The 23944-nt window shown below is 37.3% G+C and overlaps 1 protein-coding gene across 50 annotated transcripts in view; it reads right to left on the minus strand.

The window, feature by feature from the left end:
* Positions 1-23944, minus strand: part of SVIL (supervillin) — a 140012-nt gene that overhangs the window by 24173 nt on the left and 91895 nt on the right. For 21 of the 50 annotated variants that reach the window (XM_065050621.1, XM_065050643.1, XM_065050627.1 and 18 more), the window contains 11 exons: positions 23679-23713; positions 22399-22460; positions 21888-22027; positions 21030-21125; positions 19560-19812; positions 18060-18083; positions 16702-17005; positions 14971-15184; positions 9340-9469; positions 5193-5270; positions 4513-4581 (listed from right to left, as the gene is read on the minus strand). In XM_065050621.1, coding sequence (XP_064906693.1) covers positions 4513-4581; positions 5193-5270; positions 9340-9469; positions 14971-15184; positions 16702-17005; positions 18060-18083; positions 19560-19812; positions 21030-21125; positions 21888-22027; positions 22399-22460; positions 23679-23713 — 1405 coding nt within the window. The remainder of the gene's footprint in view (positions 1-4512; positions 4582-5192; positions 5271-9339; positions 9470-14970; positions 15185-16701; positions 17006-18059; positions 18084-19559; positions 19813-21029; positions 21126-21887; positions 22028-22398; positions 22461-23678; positions 23714-23944) is intronic. The other 29 variants (XM_065050650.1, XM_065050649.1, XM_065050642.1 and 26 more) reach the window with 9 other exon arrangements.

Consider the following 23944-nt stretch of genomic DNA (forward strand, 5'->3'; position numbering starts at 1 on the left):
CTCAGATTTTTCTCTGGAACTCTGAAATGTTCAGTAGAAATAACAAGATGCAAGTCTATTCGATATTGCTTCCTCTTTTGTGAAAGTATCTGAATACTTAAAAGCACTGGAAGTAATTTCTGTTCACCCCCCTCAGTCTCCACCCATTCCAACACCTGAAGCACAGGCACCTCTGGGATGAAGAGCTGGTAGGAAAACAACTACTAAATACAACCAAACAAAAACGCAACCAACCAACAACCAAAAAACCACAAACCCAAACCAACAAAACAACAACAACAAAAAAAAAGACAAAACCCGACACACCACAAACACACACACAAAAACCACAGCAACATACTAAAGGAGTTCTTGGTAGGAAATTAATATATACCTAATGAAACCACAAGTGAAATTTCATACACAAACTAAATACTTTTAGCTTAGTGAGGATGCTGACTTTGATTACAATACGAGGGGAAGTGACGGAGAGGCAGGATGAAGTAGAGTCATACGGATTATTTCATGTGTGTTATTTATAATTTTTTTAAGTAACAGGGGGCTTAACTTTGAATTTAGTCTCCAGCAAATACTTGGAAGACCCAGAGTCTGCAGATCTACTGGAAATTCTGAAGACACAGACCTCTAATGCATTCGTGCTAATCACTGCACATGTAAATGTTAAGAAAAATCATGAGTAATTCTCGAGCCTCATCAAAGGACAAAAGAGAGTTAAGTAGTTGTCTAAGGGCAGAAACAAACTTTTTTTAAATAGAAGATTTCAAGCTGCTCCATTGGGTAAATAATCCATGAAGTTCCTAAAAAAAATGAATCAGACTGGAGCAATTCCATATTAGATCTCTACCTAATGCAAGGAGATTTCCTAATGCATGAAGACTCCTACCTTCCTCTATTAATAAACAAGTTAACTAAAAAAAAAGATAAGCTGAATAGACACCAAGCAATCCCTAACCCATTTAATTTGCTCTAATAGTCCTGGTGAAAACCAAAAGTATATGTGATGCTTAAAAGAAATTACAATTCTCTAAAGCTGGAAAATGAACATGTGCCAATGCCACTGTCAAAACAAATTTCAGAACAAATTCACTTGGCAATTGGGAGTTGTTTAGAAAGCCTTCACAATTGCCAATCAACAGCATTAATGAAGGAATGGGTTGGTCAAAGCACATTCTGGTTGGGAGAAAACATGGCAAGAAAGGTAAAACTTTAGAAGCTTTTAAATGCAAATTTTATTTCCAACTAAAAAAAAAAAAAAAAAGGTATGAAAGAAGAATACATCTCTAATTTGTAACTATGATATTTCGATAAGGAGAGCTAAAAACCTCAATAAAAAGACAAAACAAGAATTATTGTAGTGTATCGGGAATAAATAAAAGCTTAAGAAGACAACAGCTCCAACGCTATCTTTTCATTAAACAAAAAAGGCTGTTACATTCAATGAAATATCCTAAATTTTCCATGAAAAATATATCCACGTGTTCACCGATATCTCTTGTTTCAGACAAAGGATAAATTCCTAAAAGGAAATTAAACAGAGAGAGGATCAGACTAATTGGCATCCAACAACATGAAATCTCTGGAAAAGGAAATGCCCCAAACGCAAGCACTGATTTAAAAAAAAAAAGCAGCCTTTGAAAATGGGAAAATGTATAGGACTGATAAAAGCTCAGAGAGGGACAATATTTAGAACAAGCAGAACTAAGGCATACAGGTACAGGTCAGACAAGCTGTGTGTTGGTTCCAGTCACTCATGGGAAGATGGCTGTAAGACAATCAATAAAAAAATCAAAGCACAGGCGCATAATTAATGCCATTCCACATGGCATTATGGAAAACAGGTTTAATCAAAACGGTAAGTTTGATGAGATCAAGGATGATTAAATATGTTAAGAGTTACCTGATTTCTTTAATATATTTGACTTAATCACAGATGACATTGAGGTTTTTTTGAGCAATATAAAAATATCTGTGCGGCTTACAGGCTGCAAACTAGTTAACTGACTGAAAAAATATTTCAAGAGAGAAAAGAATCATGAAGTGATCTGATTTATCCCAACTTAGAGCAAAATGTTTTAATGCACGTGGAAAAAAAAGACACAGTTCTGCTGAGAAGATCCTCAGGATGACGACAACATACAGAAGAATGCTGACGATAAGGAAGAAATAATCACATAGGTGGGCAAAAAAAAAAAAAAACGGTTATCAGAAAAATCTGGTAAACAAGGCTTCTAAGAAAAATGTTACTTGAAAAGGGAAACAAGTGAAAACCAGCCAATGAGGAAGACAGAAAAAGAGGAAAATTCCCATGGAACAGTTGTTCTGAACAGATTATCTGTACTGCAATAGCTTATCCATTTCTAGCTTCTACACTTCGAATGCAGGATGCTGAAAATTTTGAAAGGTTTCAGGAAAGGGATAAAATATTTCTTCAAGATTTGAAAAAATCTACCTCATATTAAGTGAGTACTTATTTTTACCAGAGAGGGTTAAAAGTTCAGTTTTACCCAGCAACAGTAATTACACATGAAAAATTACTTAATATTGCAGTGAATTTTCTGTATTTGACAGTTTAGAATAAAGACTATATTCTTCTAAGAGATGTGTTTTAAGTCTGAGAAGCAGTTATAGACTCAATGCAAGAAAAGTCAGCAACATGGATTACTTTTTTTCCAATGCTTGACTAGGTTGGATGATGATCTTGGTCTTTTCTAGCACTGGACCATGTTTCTGGAGGGTATGCACAGCCACTCCATCGCTCCTGCAGCACCAGTTCATGCTACGGAAGGGCCCACATGGAGGCAATGCTCCATTTCATACCCTACACTTTCCAGTCCAAGCTCTGTCCCCATTTAGCTCACAAGAGCACAGCTGAGAGTGGTCTGTTAGCACGATGGTTTGGTTTTTGGGGGTTCTTTTTTTTAATGCAAGGAATAAGAGAATTCATGGCTTTCAACATTGAAGATAACCCTGCCCCTACCTGGGGGAGTTCAAACCAAGAAAAAAGCACAAAAAATGTATTTTTCAAAAGAAGGATCTATTTAAAACCAATGGTATAAATTAAATACAAGAAAAATCCATAAAGTATCTATTTGCTTTTTAATACAAGTAACTCCTCTAGTTCAGGCTCCTAAGACAAAAAAACCACAAAAATAATCCACAGTTGTATAAGTATGGAAAAGCTCCTGCATTGTTTTCATCTGCAACTTTATAAGGGTCTTGTTATAAGGAAAAAACTCAAATGCAAATATATGATTTTCTCTTCAAAAGTGGTTTGAGCAAAATAGAACAAACTCAACTCCTGTTTGGTGCAAACAACAAAAGAATTGTTCCAGAAAAACAAACAAACAAATCTGTATGCACCCTTCCACTATGCTAGAAGGGCATATATATATATATATATATATATATATATATATTTTCTATGCTTAGAAGCTTTCTAAGAGGGCAGGATGTAGCTCACCATGGTCAATGGAAAGAGAAACACTTTTTGGGTGTTCTCCTCTTACAACAGATGGGATAAACACCCCACTGAAGGATGTCCTCTCACTACTGGAGGGATACCACATTATTAAGTTAGATTATATATTTACCTTCTAGAGTTTTGAACTATGTCACAACAAAATGAATAGGTTTTCTGAAGTAAATAGTAATAAAGCTATATTAAATCCACAGCTTGCAGAGAAGAGGTAACACCAACACATTTCAATTACTAGCCCACAAACTAATTTTTTTATTAAAAAAAAAATCAGAGTAAAAGACAATCCTCAAAACCAGCTATGAAAGTGAATGTGGAAATGGTAAGTATCAGTAGTCCAAAATGTTAATATTGATCCAGTAGCCTCTGCCATAACCACCACCCTTGTTTTAGCAGTGAGTATCCGCCCCTTGGATTCACTGCCATTACGCATGCTGGTGAGAACGCTTGCTCCCCACATGTGACATACACTATATTTTATGTGGGAATGAAGAATGCAGGGGAGTCCTTGTAGTACTAGAAACAGATCTGAGACAGAAGGCAATGGATAAGGAGGTGTAATAAAGCAGAATTAATTTGCATAGATCTATAGGGACTTTCCAGTGAACTCTCCTTGTTTTCTTGTGTTCTAATTCAACTTCTTTCTTTGCCTGCTCCTGCCTTTGCTTTTTTTACCTCTGATCATGTGAAACAGGGACCGTTTGCTCAGATCCAGTGTTCTACTTCTGCCTGAAGACAACTTTGTTATGTAGCTCTAGCTGAAAGAAGTTCATATTTCTCATTATCTAAGAATTCTTCGTAAGTAAGTTTCACAAAGGGTTTATGATAGAGTTACAGCGGTATGGACACGATTTTAAGTACTTCACATGAAGCTTCTTCAACATTTACTGAAACCACAGAACTCTATTCCCATGGAAACACAAAGTTAACTCTGTTGCCACAAGGTGCTTTGGGAATGTGCATCTTAGATCTGAATGTAATTTGCTGTCTTACTCCTCCCTCCAATAATGAAATAGAAAGTTTATACAGCGTTTCACCTTCCATCTCCAAGGATGACGTTCATCAGAAATCAGAGAGCTCGATTCTTTCAAACTAGTACTACAGACCTTAAAGGAAGAGAGAGAGAAGCAGGAAGATGGGACAGTCAGAGAATAGAAGCAGGATGTACCAAGGCAAAAAACCTTTAGACAGGGACTAGGGAAAAGGACTACAGGAAAGTCACCTCTGAACAAAAGCAGCTTGTCTTTTTACAGTCAATAAACTAGATGATTTTATGTCTTACATTGTATATGTGCATTACTTACAGAGAAGTCAGGGTTCACAGCATTTTATTCTAAAATAAATGCTATGCAGTTACATATTGTTCCTTCTATACACCCTTTTTAACAACTTGAAAGTTTTCAGTGTTATAACGAATGCAATAATGCCTCCTTCATTCACTTTCTCATCTATACAGTCTAACAGAGAATGTTCAGAAAAGCAACCATAAAAGAAACACTAGCAAAATGTATATTGAAGAAGAGTACACAGCACAGTAACATAGTACTGTGTTTCTTTAAAGCAGCATTTACTAAGCTGGCTAATCAGTTAAGAGGATTATTAATTTCCTATGTAAAAACAAACAAACAAAACCAAACCACAATAAAAACCAAAACCACCTGTCAAAATGTGCTTACTTGAAATTGTTGAGCATTTACATTTTGCAGAATTTGCTCACCTGATTAATAGGTAGAAAAGGATGAAATTTATGGAGAGCAGGTATAATGGGAGAGTAAGTAGAAGCATATACAGGTTCCTATGACAAGGACAGAAGCAAAGCAAAGGAATTAGAAAAGAACTGGACTATCAGAAATTGAGATGGGGCAATAACTCATCTTCCCCTAATTTCTTAAAATGAAGTAAATCTGAATCTTTTAATCTTCTAGAAATATTTTCCTTATTGGAAAGCCAGAGATCAAAAACATTGCCATAATACAACAGCATATTTACCAAAGCCATTCCATGCAGGAATTAAACAAGTTAGTAACAGCATCACTACAACTCAACACAGAACAAAACAGTACAGCCAGAAGATACACTTTTCACATAAAACAACATTAAATTGATGAACCATGTCAACTACAATATGAATAATTCTGCTGCAAGTTTAATCAGACCCTGCTAAACAACAAGCCATCAATTTTCTGGATGAAGGAAAAGAACGCTTACTAAAGCTGGGATACTCAAAAGCCATCTGGAGGGAACTGCTAAGCCCTCAGCACTCTGCAAAGGTGAGTTCACCATTCTAAACAAAGCCTACAAATAACCCCTGCCTCAGAGCTGGGCTTACCCAAAGCTCATTAGAGATGGCTTTATCATCTATAATTCTTCTTCCTTTCTGTAGGTTAAAGCAAATGTGGAACATTGCACAGAATATGGGCAAATGCAGCTTGTTGGAATGGCTCAAAATAAAGCCTTCTCATTAGAGTTTCAGCTTTGATTAGAACTGGATATGAGCACTTGGTGGATGCCATGTTTGAAATGGATAAGACTATTACCACAGCAAGAGACGAACATTTTGCCTAAAGGTCCCTTTTTAAAGGCTTACCCTCTTCAAGATTTTTACACACTTCATCTCTGAGTGATTCTCAATTGACTGTTCAGCCCTAGCCCTTAACACCAGTGCTGAGCTGCAATTTGAACTTGCTGTAAGAATTAAGTGCATTTCAAATGCCATTCACTGCTTCAATATGACTGCAATGCAGCTGGTAATCACATTACTCAGGGACTCTGTTAAAAATGGATGACCACAAAATAGGAACTTTCATTCTAGTAAATCTTGCTATTTTAATATTAAGGAAAAATTTTTAAATTAATTAATTTTTCTACCCATGCAAAAACCCAAACTGGAAGTCTTCCATCCAGCCTAAGATGATGAATACAAATATACTAAATCCAAAATATTTTTCCCAAATAAAAGGGATTTTTTTTCAAGTTAGATATTCCTCAGCGTACAGTTGTTCCCCTGACGTTAGAGCTATTCTTTGAATTGTCCGAGTATGTTTTACCATACATATAAATAATTTAAGAAGTCTCACAGCTTCCAACAAACTTTCCACCTGTGTGCTGCAATCATCAAATCAGAGGCTGAATCTTCAAGTAAATCTCATCTTCCCTTCTCATCTGTAATGCTTTGAGTTAATTTCTTCTTCCCTTTTTTCCCCCTTTGAGGTTGCTCTGTTAGCTTTTCCATTAATTTTACGGAGTGTTTTTGGTTTGGCTTGTTTTTTTTTTTCCTACACCTTAGCCTACATATAAATGACAATAACACATTTGGAGAAATATCTCACCATGCAGAGGCACATGAGAAATATCTTACTGTGCAGAAGCATTTTGACTAGAAGTGATCAAACAGCACTATTTAATGTAACTATTTTATTAAAAATATTAATCTTCTTTTGTTATTAGAAATCTAAATGTACTCTTAATAGCTTCTATTCTATACAGCTATGCTTCGATAATCAAATCTCTAGAACAAGTTACATAACCTTTTAAAAGAGACATACGCACAAAAGAAAACCTAAAAAGATATCTGACTACATTAACAGGAGTGACATACTGTAATGAAAAGCTTCAGGCATTATTTTGAACCAGCAGGCCGTGACAGAAGTTTACATATCCTTGCTGTCAACGCATGACTGCCATGCGTGCAAATTGTATTTTAACTAGCTCAAAACACAGTAATCAATATAATTCCTGCACTTCTATTGCAATCCAGCAAAAGAAAGCACTAAGATTCTTAAGTACATCATAATCTCAAAGCTTTTATACAAATAGAGATTTCAGTGGCACATTGCTTCGTGGTTCTTAAAGGATAATAGCCATCACATTGATTAACTATCAGTAATAGTATTCCAGATCTAAGGGCAGCTGACAGGGTGTGTTGGAAGCAGTGTTGTCAACTTAGTGAAGCTTTACATTATCTTGTATCACATAATGAACCAGCATCGCAAATATCAATACAGTCCATGGAGCTGTGTATCTAATAAGACTAACATTTTTTTCTTATACATCTGAGATTTCACCCATTGACAGACATGCAAATCCTTTCATTTAGGCTTTAAATAGCCAAGAGCTAACATGAACTAACAGAGTGGGTGACCCAGTGTCACTGAAACCCCCATTGCTAGCATTGTCACTTCAAAGCTTGTACCTTTTAAGCACTTCACGGTCTCTTACTTGCTTTAAAAGCCTAACTTGTGATGTGCTGAGTGAAGTTGCTGCGTATGGTAACACAGCAGGGAGGATACGGGTGCTGGGGAGCAAGCACAGAGAACAAAGGTTTTGTCTCTGCCTAAATCTTGGCAGCCGCTTTAAGCTTTTTCTCAACCCCATTGTCTTTAGCTGGAGCACATTTGTTATCTGACCTCAACAGTTGTCATCTGGGAGACTAGTCTGTTAAAAATGTGACCACAATTTTGCTTTCCTCACTGAAACTATTTTTGCTTTAGGCCATCTTTCAAACTAGCAACTGGATTTTTGAGCAAGTCCACGGGGCAAAATGAAAACAAAAGCCCTAAACCAATCTGCAAAAATCAGCATGCTTCTTTCTCTGTCCACTTAATACACAACCTTTGATGAGTCACATGTTCAGACACAGATTTTTCCTCAATGATAACAGACTGTGTAACAACTCCTTACTTATAATATACTGATGGAACAGAAGACTTGGTTATTTGCCTATAGTAATTGATAGAAGCTGCATCTTCACAACTAAATAACTGGATCCCAAAATTACTGTCCCCACTAGTAAAACTTATAACACAAATTTTATCTTCACTTGTCCTCTGTGAAAATAACTCCTTCAAAAATGAAAGACTTTTGAAACAGTCTATTTTATCCGACACTGTCGTTTTTAAAATACTAGACTCAGAAGGGAAGCAAGCCTACATTAATCCTGCAGTTCGAACCAGCAAATCTCCCAGTCATCCTCACTTTCTGTGCTTTGGTTCGCATTGCAGAATGCACACACTTTCGGATGAAACTAAACCCTGACGCACGCTCCTGGATTCCCATGTACCGCCACGGTGGCTAACGGCAGTCAGGCCACCGGAGCAGGCTAAATTTAGCCTGATAGAAAGCTTCACTGAAGCAAAACAAGCAAGTATAACACAGATAACAGGTCCTCATCAGTAATCATTCTGCTTTACAGACCCACCCCTGCTGGGCAACATCATTTACTCATTTATAGACATAGCCAGAGCGTGCTAACAATGCAGACTTCCCTTTCCGCTACATCTTTCTACCATTTCCTGCTCTATTCACTAACACTGACAAAACAGATAAAATCTTTGTCCAAATGGTTTTGTCTGTTTACAAACACCAAAGATGATGCAAGATAACTGAAAGCCAAATGGCTCATGAATGCTCTGGTACCTGCATTTCCTCAGTGTTTCTAGGATGCAAAATTACTGCTCATGAAAAAGTATGTGCACAGAGAAAACACAGCTTTAGGAACCTGAAATTTGTACAAGCTCAACCATACTAAAGAAAACAACAAAGTTTTAAGTCAATTTCACTGGGGGGGAAAAAGGCTCAAATAATTATACCTGTAAGTGTTCCAGAAGCCTAACAGGTCCACTTACTGGTTCATAATCTGCTGATGAAAAGACACTGTAATCAATATTATATGTCCCAAGACAGTGAGGACATTCTCACTGAAAGAGCTCTCATGTTGGGAGAATTGTTTGTTAAACAAACCTGACAACAAGAGGAATAGCAGGAGCTAGTAGCTAATATTAGGCATGCCTGTCTAGTTGGATGCATCTTCAAAAAGCTGAAGCATTTCGAGCAAGATTTTTTTTTCCAAACAAGGATAGAGTTACCTTCTTCAACAGCTGCTCAACTTCTTGTATCTGCGCGCTACGGTCAGTAACAGACACTTTCGCATACTCCTGCTTTTTGCTGAGCCTGCTCTTCCAATCTTCTTCACCACTCTTCTTCAGCAATGCCAACCTACAAGAAAAACCATGCCAACAGGTCTTTAAATACTGTACTTCCCATTATCCTCAAAAGCCATCCTTACTGTTTCACTAATGCTGCATTAAAGAGAATTTGAAATGAATTTTTCTACCATTAACTATAGTTATTTATGTTTCATACACATATACAAAGCTCACAAACAAACATCAAGCCTTTACTGAACATGTTGAATGGGAATCATCTGTCAAAACACAGACATCTAGATCTCATACAGGCATTCCAGTTAATTTGTATAGTTGGTGGAAATTGCCAACACAGTCAAGGGAGACCAAAGTACAATGCAGATCATCCTAGAGTAGACATATAAATAGATTAATCACTATTCTTTTTCCTGCCTGTCTCTCAGTAAGGCACAGAGAGTGACTAGCTCAGCTATGGATGCTTGCGCTCTAGATGTTTGAAGTTAATAAGACAAATCCTACCTTTGGTCTTTATTGTACTCATAAAAAAAAAAGAATTAAAAATATTTTCTTTAAAACTCAAGAAGAGGTCTGTTCAGTAGGCACCCACCAATTAGGTCTCATCAGGCACATCAAATGACAACTCTGCAGTTACTGCTTTTGCTACAACTCTAGTGACTGAGTTTACTATCAGACTCCCAGCGATCACTCAGTATCTCCTTGCAGAGCTCAGGCATTGCTGTGACACAAATCAGTAGTACCAATGCACTAGTAACTTGGTGCTAACTATACGACAGCTGTGAAATCTATCTGCAAGATTCAACTTGTTTAAAGGATGACTTACATTTAAAATGTGGATTGCCATTAATCTCAGGTAAGTGGGATCTTTTAAAAGTGCTATTTCCTAATCTTGAGCAAAACTCTGAATATTGCACAAAGGGACTCTAAATGGGTCTGGTGGGGACAGCATGTAGATTAATTCTCCTAGAATTATAACCTGTTTGTCCACATGAACCCTGAGGTGACTAGTTTTGGGGGTAGGGGAGGTCAGTTCGGAATACGAGGGCTACACAGGCAAGATCTTCAACTTACCTTCCTCAGAAATTAGTATTTGCATGAATTTTCTAGCTTTCAGAAATCATTCTTAGTAATCCATAAAATGTATACTTGCTTGTGGACTGATGCAACTGTTTGCACTAAACTTTATTTTAGTTGAATTAATTTTTGCTACATAACTTTCTTTAACCCGGGTCATTTCAATAAGGATTATACAAAACCCTTAACCCTATTAATCTTTGAACAGGTTCAGTCGTTAAACTATTTTGACCACAGGATACAGAGATTCCTTTTTAGAGATGTGATTACTGTTACCCTCACAGAAAGTTTTGTCTTGAAATGCTGAGGAGAGGGAACAGGTAGGACCGAATAGGTCTAGCCAGAAGACAAGTATCAGGCAGCTGCTTCCTGCAAAAATCCAGGGGGTGCAACCATGCTGCTGACCTCTTCAAGGATGGTCAATTGGTCCTAAGGCACTCATTTGAGAAAAACTGAGAATGCAGAAAACAGCAAATCCACAGAATACAATGGCAATAAGAATGTTAGTATTCAAGAAAGCAGTTATTTCCTCTACTCCTGCCCAGGCAGGCAGCGCTGGCAGACTTCACATTGCCTGGTTGCTTCATACCTCACAGCATGGGATGCGTAAGGGTGAGAAGGACTCACAATAAGGAGTTGAGGCCATGGTCATTGTTTCCAGAACGTATACAAGATTTCACGGCCCAGAACTAATCCTCTGGAGTGCATCCATGCATGTGTGAAACTGTGGAGGAGACCAAGACGGGACTGAATTGCCACCATGCAGTTAAATAATCTACAGTAGTTATGTTCTGCCTGATCAGCTTTGCTTAGAAATGATCTGCGATAAGTGAAGCTGCAAGGCACTTTGGTCAGCTTTGGCCCAAGATGGGTTTGTTTTTAAAAATGTCTATGGCTGCCCAGCATCGGAGGCAGAAGGCAGAAAACCCTTTTTGTTTTTTCTTTTTCTTTTTTAACCTGACATTCCTGCAGGGTATTTGCCCTAGACCTTTGCCCCAAACAGCTTTGTTGAACAGGAAGAGAAAATCTGTAATTCTGAGAATGCTTCTGTGCCTCTGGAGACTCTGTTTTCTCCTCTGTCGTAACAATGGATTCTAGCCCTCCGCTCTTCACTTGTGTAAGTAACAAAACAACTCATTCCTAGACTGGGAACACACATTTGTCTGTTTTGAGCAATGAAATCACCACTTACAGAAATCTGTATACCATTGAAAACTTCACCGCTGTATAAAACCTAAAGCCATGCATTTGCTTCGAATTATGGAAACAGCAACAAACTTGGACTGTCCTGACTTGGAACCTTTTTGTTTGAGTAAAGATGTAAGCACTACTGAATTGGTTCACACAAGCAAGGCAACCAGCTCAGTAGCTTAAAGTAGACAGCAGTGGATTCTATGGAAAGTCTGCAAAAATAAGGCAATTATTTGGTATAATCCTTGGATTTTTTAAGGCTTGCTGCCTAGTAGTTTCATTGCATATCTCTAGTTTGCCATTTTTGAAATATAATGAATAATCATTCATCATTCACTTTCACAGTTCTATTCATAATGCTTCTGCCTCCATAAGTTCATTTTCCAACCTGAAAAATATCTGTGTTACTCTTCTTGAAAGAAAAAAGCTTTTTAAGTATCTGCCCATCTTGGACAGCTTGCTCCATGTCCTTCTTTCACCTGCTACTGAGATAGAATGTCTGCCATCAAGATAGAATTATCACCATCCCAGAGGAGTCAGGATGGGTTCAAAGCAAAATATTTCACAACTTAAGGCAAAATGTTGGATTAATAATGAAGAGAAATTTAAAAACCAAAAATTTTCAACAATGGTTTTGTCTAAAAAAGGAGCACTTTATGAAAGGTCTTGGAAAAAGCCCTGGCAAAAAATGTCAAAAATGACACATCTTTCTTCTGCAGCAATATTTCAATATCTTAGCTGCTAGTGTTATCCTTGAGACAGATTAAACTGGACAGAGGCTTGGCTTTCACAAGTACTCCACTGGCTACGCTTGACCAGTTCATTTCAGCTAAATCATAAATCCTGCAGGTAAATATGAGATAAGTAATTACAGAAAGGAAACCAACTGTTAAAGAGTTCATAAATTCACTATAGTGGGGACTGGTCTGTGTAAGTCTTGCTCTGGCATCCATACATAAAAAAGGTTGAAAATTAAGTTTAGGTTGGGCTCTTTCTGAGAAGGAATGAATGATGGTAAGACCTCCACCAGAAATTAGTTATTGGTAGTTTTTTTAAATGGTAATCGTGGCATGCAGCTGACTTCTAACGTGGAGCTGACAGGGTGGCCTTCTGGCGACTTTGGTCTCCATAAATGCACAAAGGTAGGTACACGCAACTGATGCTCTACGTGAAGTCTTCCAAGACATTCCTCTTCCTGAAGGCAAGACAATTAGAAAAGGTTTTCACCACTCATATGCAACACATCAGTGGATTGGCCCTGGCTGCCTGAAACAACACACAGCTAAAACTACTCACAGATACGAGCCTCCAAGCTGCGTGTTTGCAGAAGAAGAGAGGATACGTGTCTTTTCTTGCTTCAAAAATAATTATTTTCATTCTTTTGTATAATATAGGTAATTCTGAAAATGCCAAGTATGCACTCACAAGGATAATACTAGTTCAGTGAATTAAGCCTTTGTGGAAAATCACTTTCATCCTGATCAGCATGCACACATCCTGCCCAAATATCATCACATCTGTGGAAAAGCTGTTCTTCCATAAGGTGAAAGAATGTCTGACACAGCCAGAAAAATGCACTGGATGGGAAGATGAAATTAATGAATGCAAAAGGAAAGAAAAAAACACAACAACAAAGTGTAGTAGTTAATCTTTAGCAGAAACGTTCTTTGAGGTTTATGAATACTTGGCATCAGATATAGCCAAGTAAAAGAAAATGATTGGTTGTAGTTTTTTAATTCTGGGCCAAGAAGTAGACTACTGTGGTATTTTGGAAGGCTAAAACAGTTTGATACCAGCTCTGCAATTTACAGATGTTTGCAGAATCAGAATGTACAAATTCCTGACAAGACAGCAGGTATTTTCCTTTGTCAGCTTTGGGACTGACTGGGCAGTCTTGGAGGCCTAACGAAAGCTATTCCAAATTTTGAGTGTGACCAACAGTCTTTAAAATGAGTTCCTCAAGAGATCAACTCAACTGAAACATTAAATTTAGGACCGAAACAGCTGCTAATACTTGGATCTTCCTTCCAACCTCTTTTTCCTCACCAGGATCATTTACCACCTATAAACCAGAAGTTACTCGTCTTATACCTTATCTGTCCAGAGAGCTGACATATTTACAGAAGCGGGATGTAGGGGTGAAGAAGGCTGCTTTAAGGAAAATAACAACAATCAACTGAACAAGTAAATGCGTCCTTCAGAAGGGGGACTAAGACTGCACAGCTGTTGTAGCTGCCCCTGCACCCCGTCTTTATGTTCAGGGAATAACAGGGAGTGGGGATGCTCTATAAATGAGGATGACTTACATAGGTCCTAGAAATACATGAATTTAATAACTACGCTTTGGAACCATGTTTAAAAACAAAAAGGTTTGAGTTCCTAATATCACACCCATTTCACAAATCGTGGGAATACTTTACACAGTGAAAGTTTAATTAAGCAGCTATTTTATATATTGGTTCTGCTTTCACTGCAGAAAACTGAAGTAAAAAAAGGCCCATTTGGCAACCCAGAGCAAATAATCGCAATTTCACTCACTGGACTGCTACCAGATCATTTTACAGTTCACATCTGAGTTTATACTCTCAAAGTTATAACTAAATTATGATGACTTTTACAAGTATTACAGCAGCTATTGCAGCTCTAACTGTGAACTCCTGCTGTCTGCACAAGTCCAGAAGACTTAACATTTTGGTTCAGATCAGAATGATCTTGGGTTGGAAAAAATATTTCTAATACTGACACAAACCTGTCCAACCCTTTTAAAATCCCTACAGTAGGTTCTCAGAAGTTAAAATGGCAATCATGTATTTCTGAAGGAAAGAGGGAAAGAACACAGTCTAGCCCTGACTCCCTGTATTTGGTTCATTTAAAAGAGACTACTCCCATAGACCAACTAAAAACTAGCTATCAAAAAAAATATATTCCATTATACCTGTTGTAACTGAAAACAGGTATACCTGGAGAATTGTATTGAGTATATCAGTATTAACATCACTAGAAAAAGTATTTTTACAACTTTTGTTTTCTGATCTACTTATTGGTTTTTCAGGTGGCTCTTTCAAAATCAGATTATCACGTTCACTTGAACAGTAATTCTCATTCACCACCATCGGCTTTAAAAGCATGTCAGGCAGATTAGCTGCATGTTTCTGCTGTTAGTTTTTGACATCTAATAAAGCCTAATAATCACTGCTTAGCGTTTTAAGAAACAGGTTTAAAACTTTTTATACTATCAGTCTAATAACTGTATTTATAGAGATTTTTTAAAAAGTGAAATTTAAGTACCTTTCCTTAATCGACATTGTTTTGCTTGAATTATCATCCTCAGTTGTTTGTGCTTTGTTGTCTCCGATGGAAAACATTTCACAGGAATTCTTATAAAATTTGCCTTCCAATTGTTCAGAGAGGTCCTGCAGCCTACAGGATGCCACAGCTGCACTTTGTGAAGCTGTCCTCATTGCTGACGTGCTGGTGAGTTCAGAAGTAGGTTCAGCGTGGTCTGCCCATTGAAAAGAGAAGTGCTGAGTTAGAGTTAGCGCTATTCTCAAACATATTTTACATTACTAATACTGAAGCAGCAATTTTTTTAACATCCAAATGACATGCCATCCTAACACAGGAAAAACTTCTGGCTGAGTTAGAGTACAAAGATTAATTAAGCAATATTATCTGCTGCTTAGACTGGCCATTTGTGACTGAAGTTCACATATTCAATACCCATTTTTTTTTTTTTTTCAAGCAGCAATTACATCAGAGGCAAAACTCCCTTGATGAAAGATAAATGCACCATTACAGTTATCTTTAAAAAAAAATAGAAGCCATCTTCATTTTTCATTTTGAAATTTTACAATCACAACACCCTTCTGATACACAACTGCTTCTGTTTTATCCCACTCTATCTGCCCTGCAGGCACTGACTGTTAAATGGATAGAAGGGACACTGCTTTTCAGGAATACAGGCAGAACAACACCTTCCTCCTTATGTCTGTTCAAAGACCATCAGATTCAAAATAATTTAACTTCACAGGATGAAGACAAAAGTGCTTCTACCATTACAGGGTAATGTCTTCCTCTACCCCACCACAGTAAAACAGAAAGCTAATATATCATCCTTCTAAATTCAACAGAGTAGAAGGCTTTATGCAATGATCAAATTGACTGATTATTTCCAAAGCACTTCATTTAAAGATGGGTGAGTTCACTTATTAAGTTTGAATTATGCTGTGCATAAACAAATCTAATTGCTTTGGGAATTACCTGACCGCATTTCATGACCACATTCAAGAGAAAATAAGAGCAGTTTCGCAAAACTAGTTATCTCAAAATTATCCACTACTAGCTGTATATGTACATCTGTAGTTAATCCATAACTATATATGCACAAAAAGGCAACAATTAAGAGCAGACACTTGACCCAGAGAAGGAAGTTCAGCTTGTTCAGCATTTTGGAGGCAGGGGTAAAGAAGGAAAGGATAAATCTTAGCTTCAACATATAATACCACTTCTTTCAAAGTAAAAAAAATCTGAATAAAATTGAGCCATTTTTAAAGGCTGAAAAATGAAAGAATAACAAAGAGAAAACTGTGGTTGTAAAACTTAAGATTTCACAGCTATTTCTCTACCTTTAAGTTGTGTTAAAGAGAGGAAAAATAACCAGCCTTGATAATGCTTGAAATGAATATGTTTAAAACTAGAGAAACACCTTTGTTTGCTGAACAAGACTACACCAAAAGCAAGTATACGCTGCACCTCTTTGCAAAGTCTTGCTTTTCATAACACTTTCAAAATCCATCTTTTCTTCAAAGGACTGGCCTTCTTTGACTTCCCATTTCCCTTGCATGTGAGTATTGATTTCCTTTTGTTCAAGAGGCTGAAAAAGTGCTTGTGAACTAAACAATTCCACGCTGCCCTTCCTCAGGAAGCTGTATGTTGCCTCTTTATGGTAGTCTCCTGCTTTTTCAGGAGCAGGATGTGTGGTTTCTTCCTCAAAGGAGCTGTACTGTGTAATTTCATTACCTTCATGTGCTAGAAACCTCTTTCTCTCTTCTTCATGCTTCTTTGATGTTCTGTTGCTTTCTAGTGCTTCCACTGAGGGCTGCCACTGTTCTGACTTCTGTGTCCGCTTTCCTGAAGAGTCTGACTTTTCTGCTGGAGAGTGGAATCTCAAATCAGCTCTAGCGGCAGCACTCACGCTTCCATCACCAGCTGGCTTCATGTGCAGGTCTCCAGCACGCAGCGGAGAAAGGGCAGATGCCATCGTTGAAACTGATGTTGCAACTGCAGCTGGCAGGGGAGTAATTTTTTCACTTTCACTTTGTACCTATGAACAAAAAAAAGAAGACTTAAAAGCTCTGAAATCATCAATTCCTGAAGAGTCTACTCCCATCAGCTCTTCAGAGGTGTGCTTCCATATGAATATAGTGTTCTGTAAGCGTCGACTAGAAACAGATGAGGAGAGCAACAATACTCCCATAATTTGTCCACAGACAGATTATTCCACCCAGGGAAGAAACAACTGCATGTGAACAGCAGAATGTTTAGTAATAAAAAGTGTATGTGTAGCATGCAACACGACGTTGTGTCAGAGCTCCATACTGACGTGGTACTGTGCAGCATTGGGGAAAGAAATCAGTTCAGGTTCCAGATGCTGGGTGACATGCCATGTGCCCAAGCTAATCAACTCTGCATCTCAGCAGGGCTAATTAGCTTTGGCACAGCTCTGCTCTGATATGGTTATGCAGCTGCCAGCTCTGGAGGTAGCTCAGCACCAGAAACTCTGCTCCGTGCTGTCCTGCACAGCGCAGGCATTCCTGATGCTTCTGCCACATAAATCACCTTCACGCAGGACTGTCAGTCTGTGACTTTTTCAAATACTAACGTTGGCTCTCATTTACATCTCTGAGCAAAGTATTTGAATCTAAGAAGCATATTTAAAAAAACATTCCCAGTTTGCTTTGCCTGCCTCTACAGTGGAAGAGTTATCTTTTCTATTCTTCTAACATAATAATTTTATGAAGTTTTCCTAGAGACAGTTAAGATGCAAAACCTTTCCGACATTTAGAACTGGGCCTTGTCTTCCTCAAAGGAGACAAAAGCTACGAAAGAGACTGACAAACATGCCTGCATACACATCACAAGGGGTTTTTTGTTTGGCTTTTTTTTGTTGTTTTCTTAAACTGCAGGGTTAGTGAACTGCATGCAAAAGGAATGGACAAAATCACACCAGTAGGAGGAAATCAACTGAAAACTTAAAATGCACATGCAAATCCCATAAAGCGTGGACATCAGAGTCACTCATTAAACAAATCGAAAAGCAGAGCTAAGACTACTATGCTAGTTCAAAGATTCCAAAGAAAGATTAAGAAAATAGTTACCAGATTACTCTTTTTCCATTGCATCTATCAGAATTAGAAAATTAGAAGAGATCAGAAAGGAATTTCAGCTTTAATTACAAGATGTTTACAATTATGTATTTTGGTAACAACACCTGTAGTTATCTATTTTGATACCTTTCTTTTGTTTCTTCCTAGGAAAACTGTAACTGCATCTCAAACCATCCCAACACTCCAAATGAACAGTTTACTATAGAAAGGCTTTTTGAAAACACACTCCCATTGAACGTGGTTCAGAGTCAACTCTGATCTCTTTCTGAACCTTGCAAAAGAAATCACAAAATGTCTTTACTCTGCATTTCCCTGCTTGAAGAGTAAGTTTGTTCTGTAAAAGTCTGACAAACCAATGTGACTGTCACTGGCTTCTTCCCTACCTGCTTCAGCCCACTTCTGTGGATCACCTTTCTGGCCCCCAAACAAGTTAGTGACACAACCATTTAAGAGGCCAGGCTGTGACAGTGGTTGGCATGTGGAAAATGAATGGAAAGAGGACTATGTGAAGTGTTGAAATCTTGCTAAAATAAATTTGCCAAATATTTACTACCACTTCATGGCTAAGCAAAGTAGGCATAAAGTACAATTATATATCTGCACAGTTTTGCATCAATACAGTTAAGGGAATCCTGCCTTCTCATTATTCTATTATTATAATATGGAAAATGTATAATCGTAAGTGAAGCATACAAAAAGAGAGATTGATACAAATCCCTAGAAATACATGTATAGCAGTTGTGCTTCACTGTTAAAGTGATTACTTTTAAAGCTGTAATACTAAGGGACTGATGCTTCTGCTATTGTGAACATCAGCTCTGAAAGACCACTGCTGGCCCATTTTATGCTCAGACTTCACTAAAAAGGCATTCCTTTGCAGTTCCAATTATATGAAGGATTCCAGAACAGGAAGCCCAATTCCACTGCACATATTAAATAATTTCATTTTGATCATGGCTTTCTGAATTTAAAAAGTATTCTGCTTTTAGGGAAAAAAAAAAAAAAAAATAAAAATCAATGCCCCCTCCCAGAGGAAAAGACAGAATATGTCCTGACTGAAAATGGAAATACATAGTGCTTTCAGGAAAGAGTCTGAACGTTGCACATGACAAAGCTCCAAGATTCCCTAAAAGCACAATGATATATGTCACAGGTTTTACCCCTTTGGTCAGGAATTTACTTTTAGAAGACATGTAATATTCTACCGGAAAAGATAGACACTGTGGAAGGTACAGCATGCACCAGTCAGGACGATGATATACTCCTGAATTACTTAAAAAAGAAAAACACACCAATGAAGTTGAACATTTTAGAGGATGTTGTTCCTCAATGTCAGAAGACAGCTTCCTGACAAGTTTTTTCCTGTGAATATGTCATGACCGCAGTGTGCAGCTCAGAGCAAAGAGAAGGCCAGCTGTTATGGCATCTTACACTGAAGCTGTTTTCTCCAATAAAAAGAAATAAATGAAAAAGAGCTAAGATTGTACTTACCTGCTCAACTTCCCCAAGAGTGACTGGCTGAGTTTGGTAACGAGCATTCATTCTCCTGTGCCTAATATCTCCTCGACTCCTTGTGGAGATGGCCCTGGACACTGGTTGAGACAGTCTGTTAAACAAAGCCATTTTTTCTGCCAAACTTAAGGTGGAAGAATCTGGTTCATCCGACTGATCTTGCCCCACCGCCTCTTTGGCTGCTCTTATCTCCTCTTTCGCTAAAATTTTTTGGTGTGCTGATGCCTGCAAGCTGAAGAAAGAGAACTGGAAATGAGTTTTAAAGGAGCCATCATGAAGTTTTAAAATCTCAACCTGATAGAAGCAGAAGAACTGCACGTGAAGCACAATAGCCAATGTAATATAGCAGCCTAAGTGGTTATGCAGTGGTTCAACATTGGCATGACGAATTCTAATTCAACAGCTGAAGAATTGAAAACAAGTTAAATTTTCATTCACAATTTCATTTGATTTGGATGCAACAATTTTTTTAAAAGGGGAATTCAAGACTGAAGAGAAACTTTTCAGACCAATCTCTTCACACAGAATCCAGAGCTATGGAGAGACATTTAAGATGCCTCCTGTAGAACAAACATGGGTCCTACAGTGCAATTTACATAGAATTCAATTTTATTAGAAAGCATTTGTGTAGCAGAAATGATAAAAACATTTTAAAGATGGATTTAAACTTCAAGATAGTGTTGGTTTTAGGTTAGCATAAATTGGAATACCTCTTATAATTAGAAGTGGAACAGAATTCAGACTGTCTTTTCTTTTATCTGGAGTAACTCAAGAACAACAAATAGTTTTGAAATATACTCCATTAATTTTGAAGATTGATTGACCAATGCTGAAGGTAGCCATATTCATTCATAAAAGCTGTAACTGCATTTGTCTCTACAACAACATAGCTAGATTCAACCACATTCATGGAATTTGTATGTTTGTTTGTTTGTTTTAAATCTGTCGTGGCTCTGCTAAAATTCTGTCATTCACAACAGGCAAACAGCATTCTGCAACTTTACCTATAGGTGGTGCAATTTCTTATCTTTCCTTTAATTTTGGAAGCTAAAAAAAAATGTATGTAGAGACAGACAAAGAGCATATGTACTGCTTGTGAAATCAAGCACCCAGCTTCGCTATTTTCATCTCAAGATGACATTACTGTATTAAAAAAAAAAAGTACAAAAGCAAAGAGGGTTCTGCTAGGTTTGCTCACATGCAATTACTTTATTTCACAGAGAAGAATGTGCTTCTAGAACGGGTAAGTGTGGTTAGAAAGGTCCTGAAAACAGATGCTTGACAAAAAAAAAGCTGCAGTGTTTTATCATGCAAACATAAATGAAGTTGACGAATGTTTTAAATATTCTTGGCTTGACACATTGAAAGGGCATTCAAGACTTTAAAGACGCATCTGCTATTGAGGAATCTTGTGTTCCCTGTAACATGCATGTTTATCCCCCCCAGTACCTGGTAGGTTGTACAGTGCTCTTAACTACAGAGGGACTAGGTACTCTTGTCACTACTGTGTGGCTATTCACAGAACGTGAAGCAGGGGTAGATTCACTTTAAAGAATTGCCAAGGAGGGAAAATTCACAGGGAGAGAGAAGAAAAAAGCATTAAGAAAAGCAATACATGAAGTGTTAACTACAGAAAAGACCAAAACCAAAACAAAACAGAAAAAAAACAAACAGCAATGATTTTTAATTAACTGAGTTATCTGCTGTGACCTTTGCAAAATAGCCTCAAACACTTTCAATGAACTAAACACCTAGAGGAACAAACAAATTGTCTCAAAGTTACTTGTTACCCATAACATAAGCTATATTTTAGTAGATCATCAGATGAACACCCATTCACCTTTGTTTAATTTTTCCCCCCAAATTACTTCCCTTTTTTCCGGAAAATTTCATGATGTATGACGAGAGTGAAAGAAATGCATTTCCAAAAAGTACGTTTGGGATTTAAGAGTGCAAAAGGTTTTTCCCAACACAAATACATTCCATAAGAAATGGTGCAGATTTCCCTCAGCGCAAAGTATCTTTTTCATTTGAGTTACAAACCAACGCTGTGACTAACCCCATTTACCTAATCTACAGGTTCACAAGCCTTCTATCAAATTACAGTTCATACAAGTTATGCTTTACTAGTCCCTCTACTTCTCAAAGTGAATTTCAATATAGCTTCCCCCGTGGTTCTCAAGGAAGTTGGCTCTTAACAATAAATGTTTTCCATGCTACAAAGTTGTAAACACCACATATATGGAACTTATTCCCAGATTTAAAAGCTGGAACCAAAGTTAGAGCCAACACATGTACAAGACTTACGTAGCTGCAATGACCACTTCCTCACTGGTAATTGGTTGTGTGTGCGATCTATCCTGCAAACGCCGCAGTCTTCTCTCTACTGCTGAACTTCTTGTAGGTGGCTTAGGAATATTTTTCATTTCAAATGATTTTTCCATTTCCTAGGAGGATATATGGCATGATTAAAACCATGGAAGAAAAGTTCTAAACCACTACTTTCTTTTTAGTTTTCTTGAATGCAAAGTAGTAAATTTTGCAAATAGCCATCTTTGAAGTAGAAGCTAGGTGTAATAGCACAGTAGGTATAATGGAATTAAAACTAACTACACATCTCTCCAAATGACCTCCTTAAAGAAGGTCTTACAGCAACAGGTCACCTGTATAGGCAGATAACAGAAAGTAAAAAGAAAAAGTTATGTAGCTTGGACTTAGTTAACTGCATTACATTTCATTCTAATGCACTTTGGGTTCTTCAGCATCTTGTATATGAAATGTTTCACTCAACTTTCTATTAAGAAAACGTAATACTTACTCTAAAAAGCAGCCTCTTTGCAGCTACGCTTAGTTTGGCTCGGTCATCCAATTTTTCTTCATCTACACAAAGGAAAAAAACGGAGGCTGAACGTAACAAATTAAGCTTAAGTGCAAGGTTTGGGTTTTTTTTGACTAAATGATTTCTGAACTCTTCAAAAATTATGTTTTACTAAGACAAGAAGCATCACCAGCAAATAAGATGGGTGTTACTCCCTTTTAACAAAAGACTTACCATGAAGCCAACTGTGTAAACTTCACTTGTATTTACATGTATTGCATCAGAGGAAAATTCTTAAGAGGATTTGAAAACAAAAGACTTGTCTTCTGGACAGTTCATATGCTTTCAAGTTATGCAAACAACCTTTCATGAAAAATCAAACTTATTATACTAGATAACACATAGGCTAAGAAAATAATTAGACCAAAAGACCGTTTCAAAGCTCGGTATTCATCCTGCTGTATAGAACATCTATTTTCTACTAGTTGACCATACAAGATGGTCTCTCCTGGAAGCTCATCATTCTGATTGCCACCTTCTGGCCCCATTTTTCAGAGGCTCAGCTTAGGAGCTGAAATCAGCATCCTCATGATCCAAGAGCCGCCATCTCAAAGCTGCAGAGAATATCCAGCTTTTAAATAGCATAAGGCATTAAATCTAAATTTAGGTACTTGTGAGATTACCTACTTAATTTGTGCCAGACTTGACAAGAGGGAAAGAGAAGCAAGATGGCAGGCTGAACTATATAATTTAATAACCAGCATCTTGCGACTTCCTTAGCTACAAAATGTTACCAACATCAGTTCCACACTATAGTAAAGGCTTTTTTAGTTATTAGTCCTAGATCACCCACTAAAATGTGTATTTTTTTCCACCAAGTAGCTTATGTATTGTATAAATCAGAAAAAGAAAATACACCACCACCAAAACAAAACAAAACAAACAAACAAACAAAAAACCAAACAACAACAAAGACAAACCCCAACCAACCAAAACTAAACAAAACCAAAACCAATCTATGTTGAAAAATGTCAAGCCATTCCCCCCTTTGCCTCCCATATGGAGTTAGGTATCCACACTCAGACATTTTCAAATAAATGAATTTGAAATCAAATCTGTAGTAGACATGGCTCATGGAAAAGTGGTACTTCAACACATTACAGGTAAAGATAGGTATTTTCAGTTGGATTTTGTTTGCTTTATCAAATAGCTTTTCAGTTAAAACAAAATAAAACACACTTGGTCCCATTTCTTCCTTAGAAAGTAGTTTAGTAACATACCTTCAGCAGTTGGTATTTCTACACTCAAAATCGACCTAGTGAAAAATTATCAAACAGAAAGAAATTAGTTGGAAACAAGATATCAAAAATTAAATTCACACTGCATCTGAAGTAGCCGGACCTCGAAAGTCTTAAGAATGGGGAAACTTCATCTATTTTTCAAGTTTCAACAGTTTCTACTCTGACATCCTTCAATAAGGCAGAAAGGCAAGCAAACGCAGCCAAATTTAAATACAGTAAAGGAAAAGCATTTCCAATTCATCTTG

The sequence above is a fragment of the Columba livia genome, chromosome 2, assembly GCF_036013475.1.
Source record: "Columba livia isolate bColLiv1 breed racing homer chromosome 2, bColLiv1.pat.W.v2, whole genome shotgun sequence".
Taxonomy (NCBI): domain Eukaryota; kingdom Metazoa; phylum Chordata; class Aves; order Columbiformes; family Columbidae; genus Columba; species Columba livia.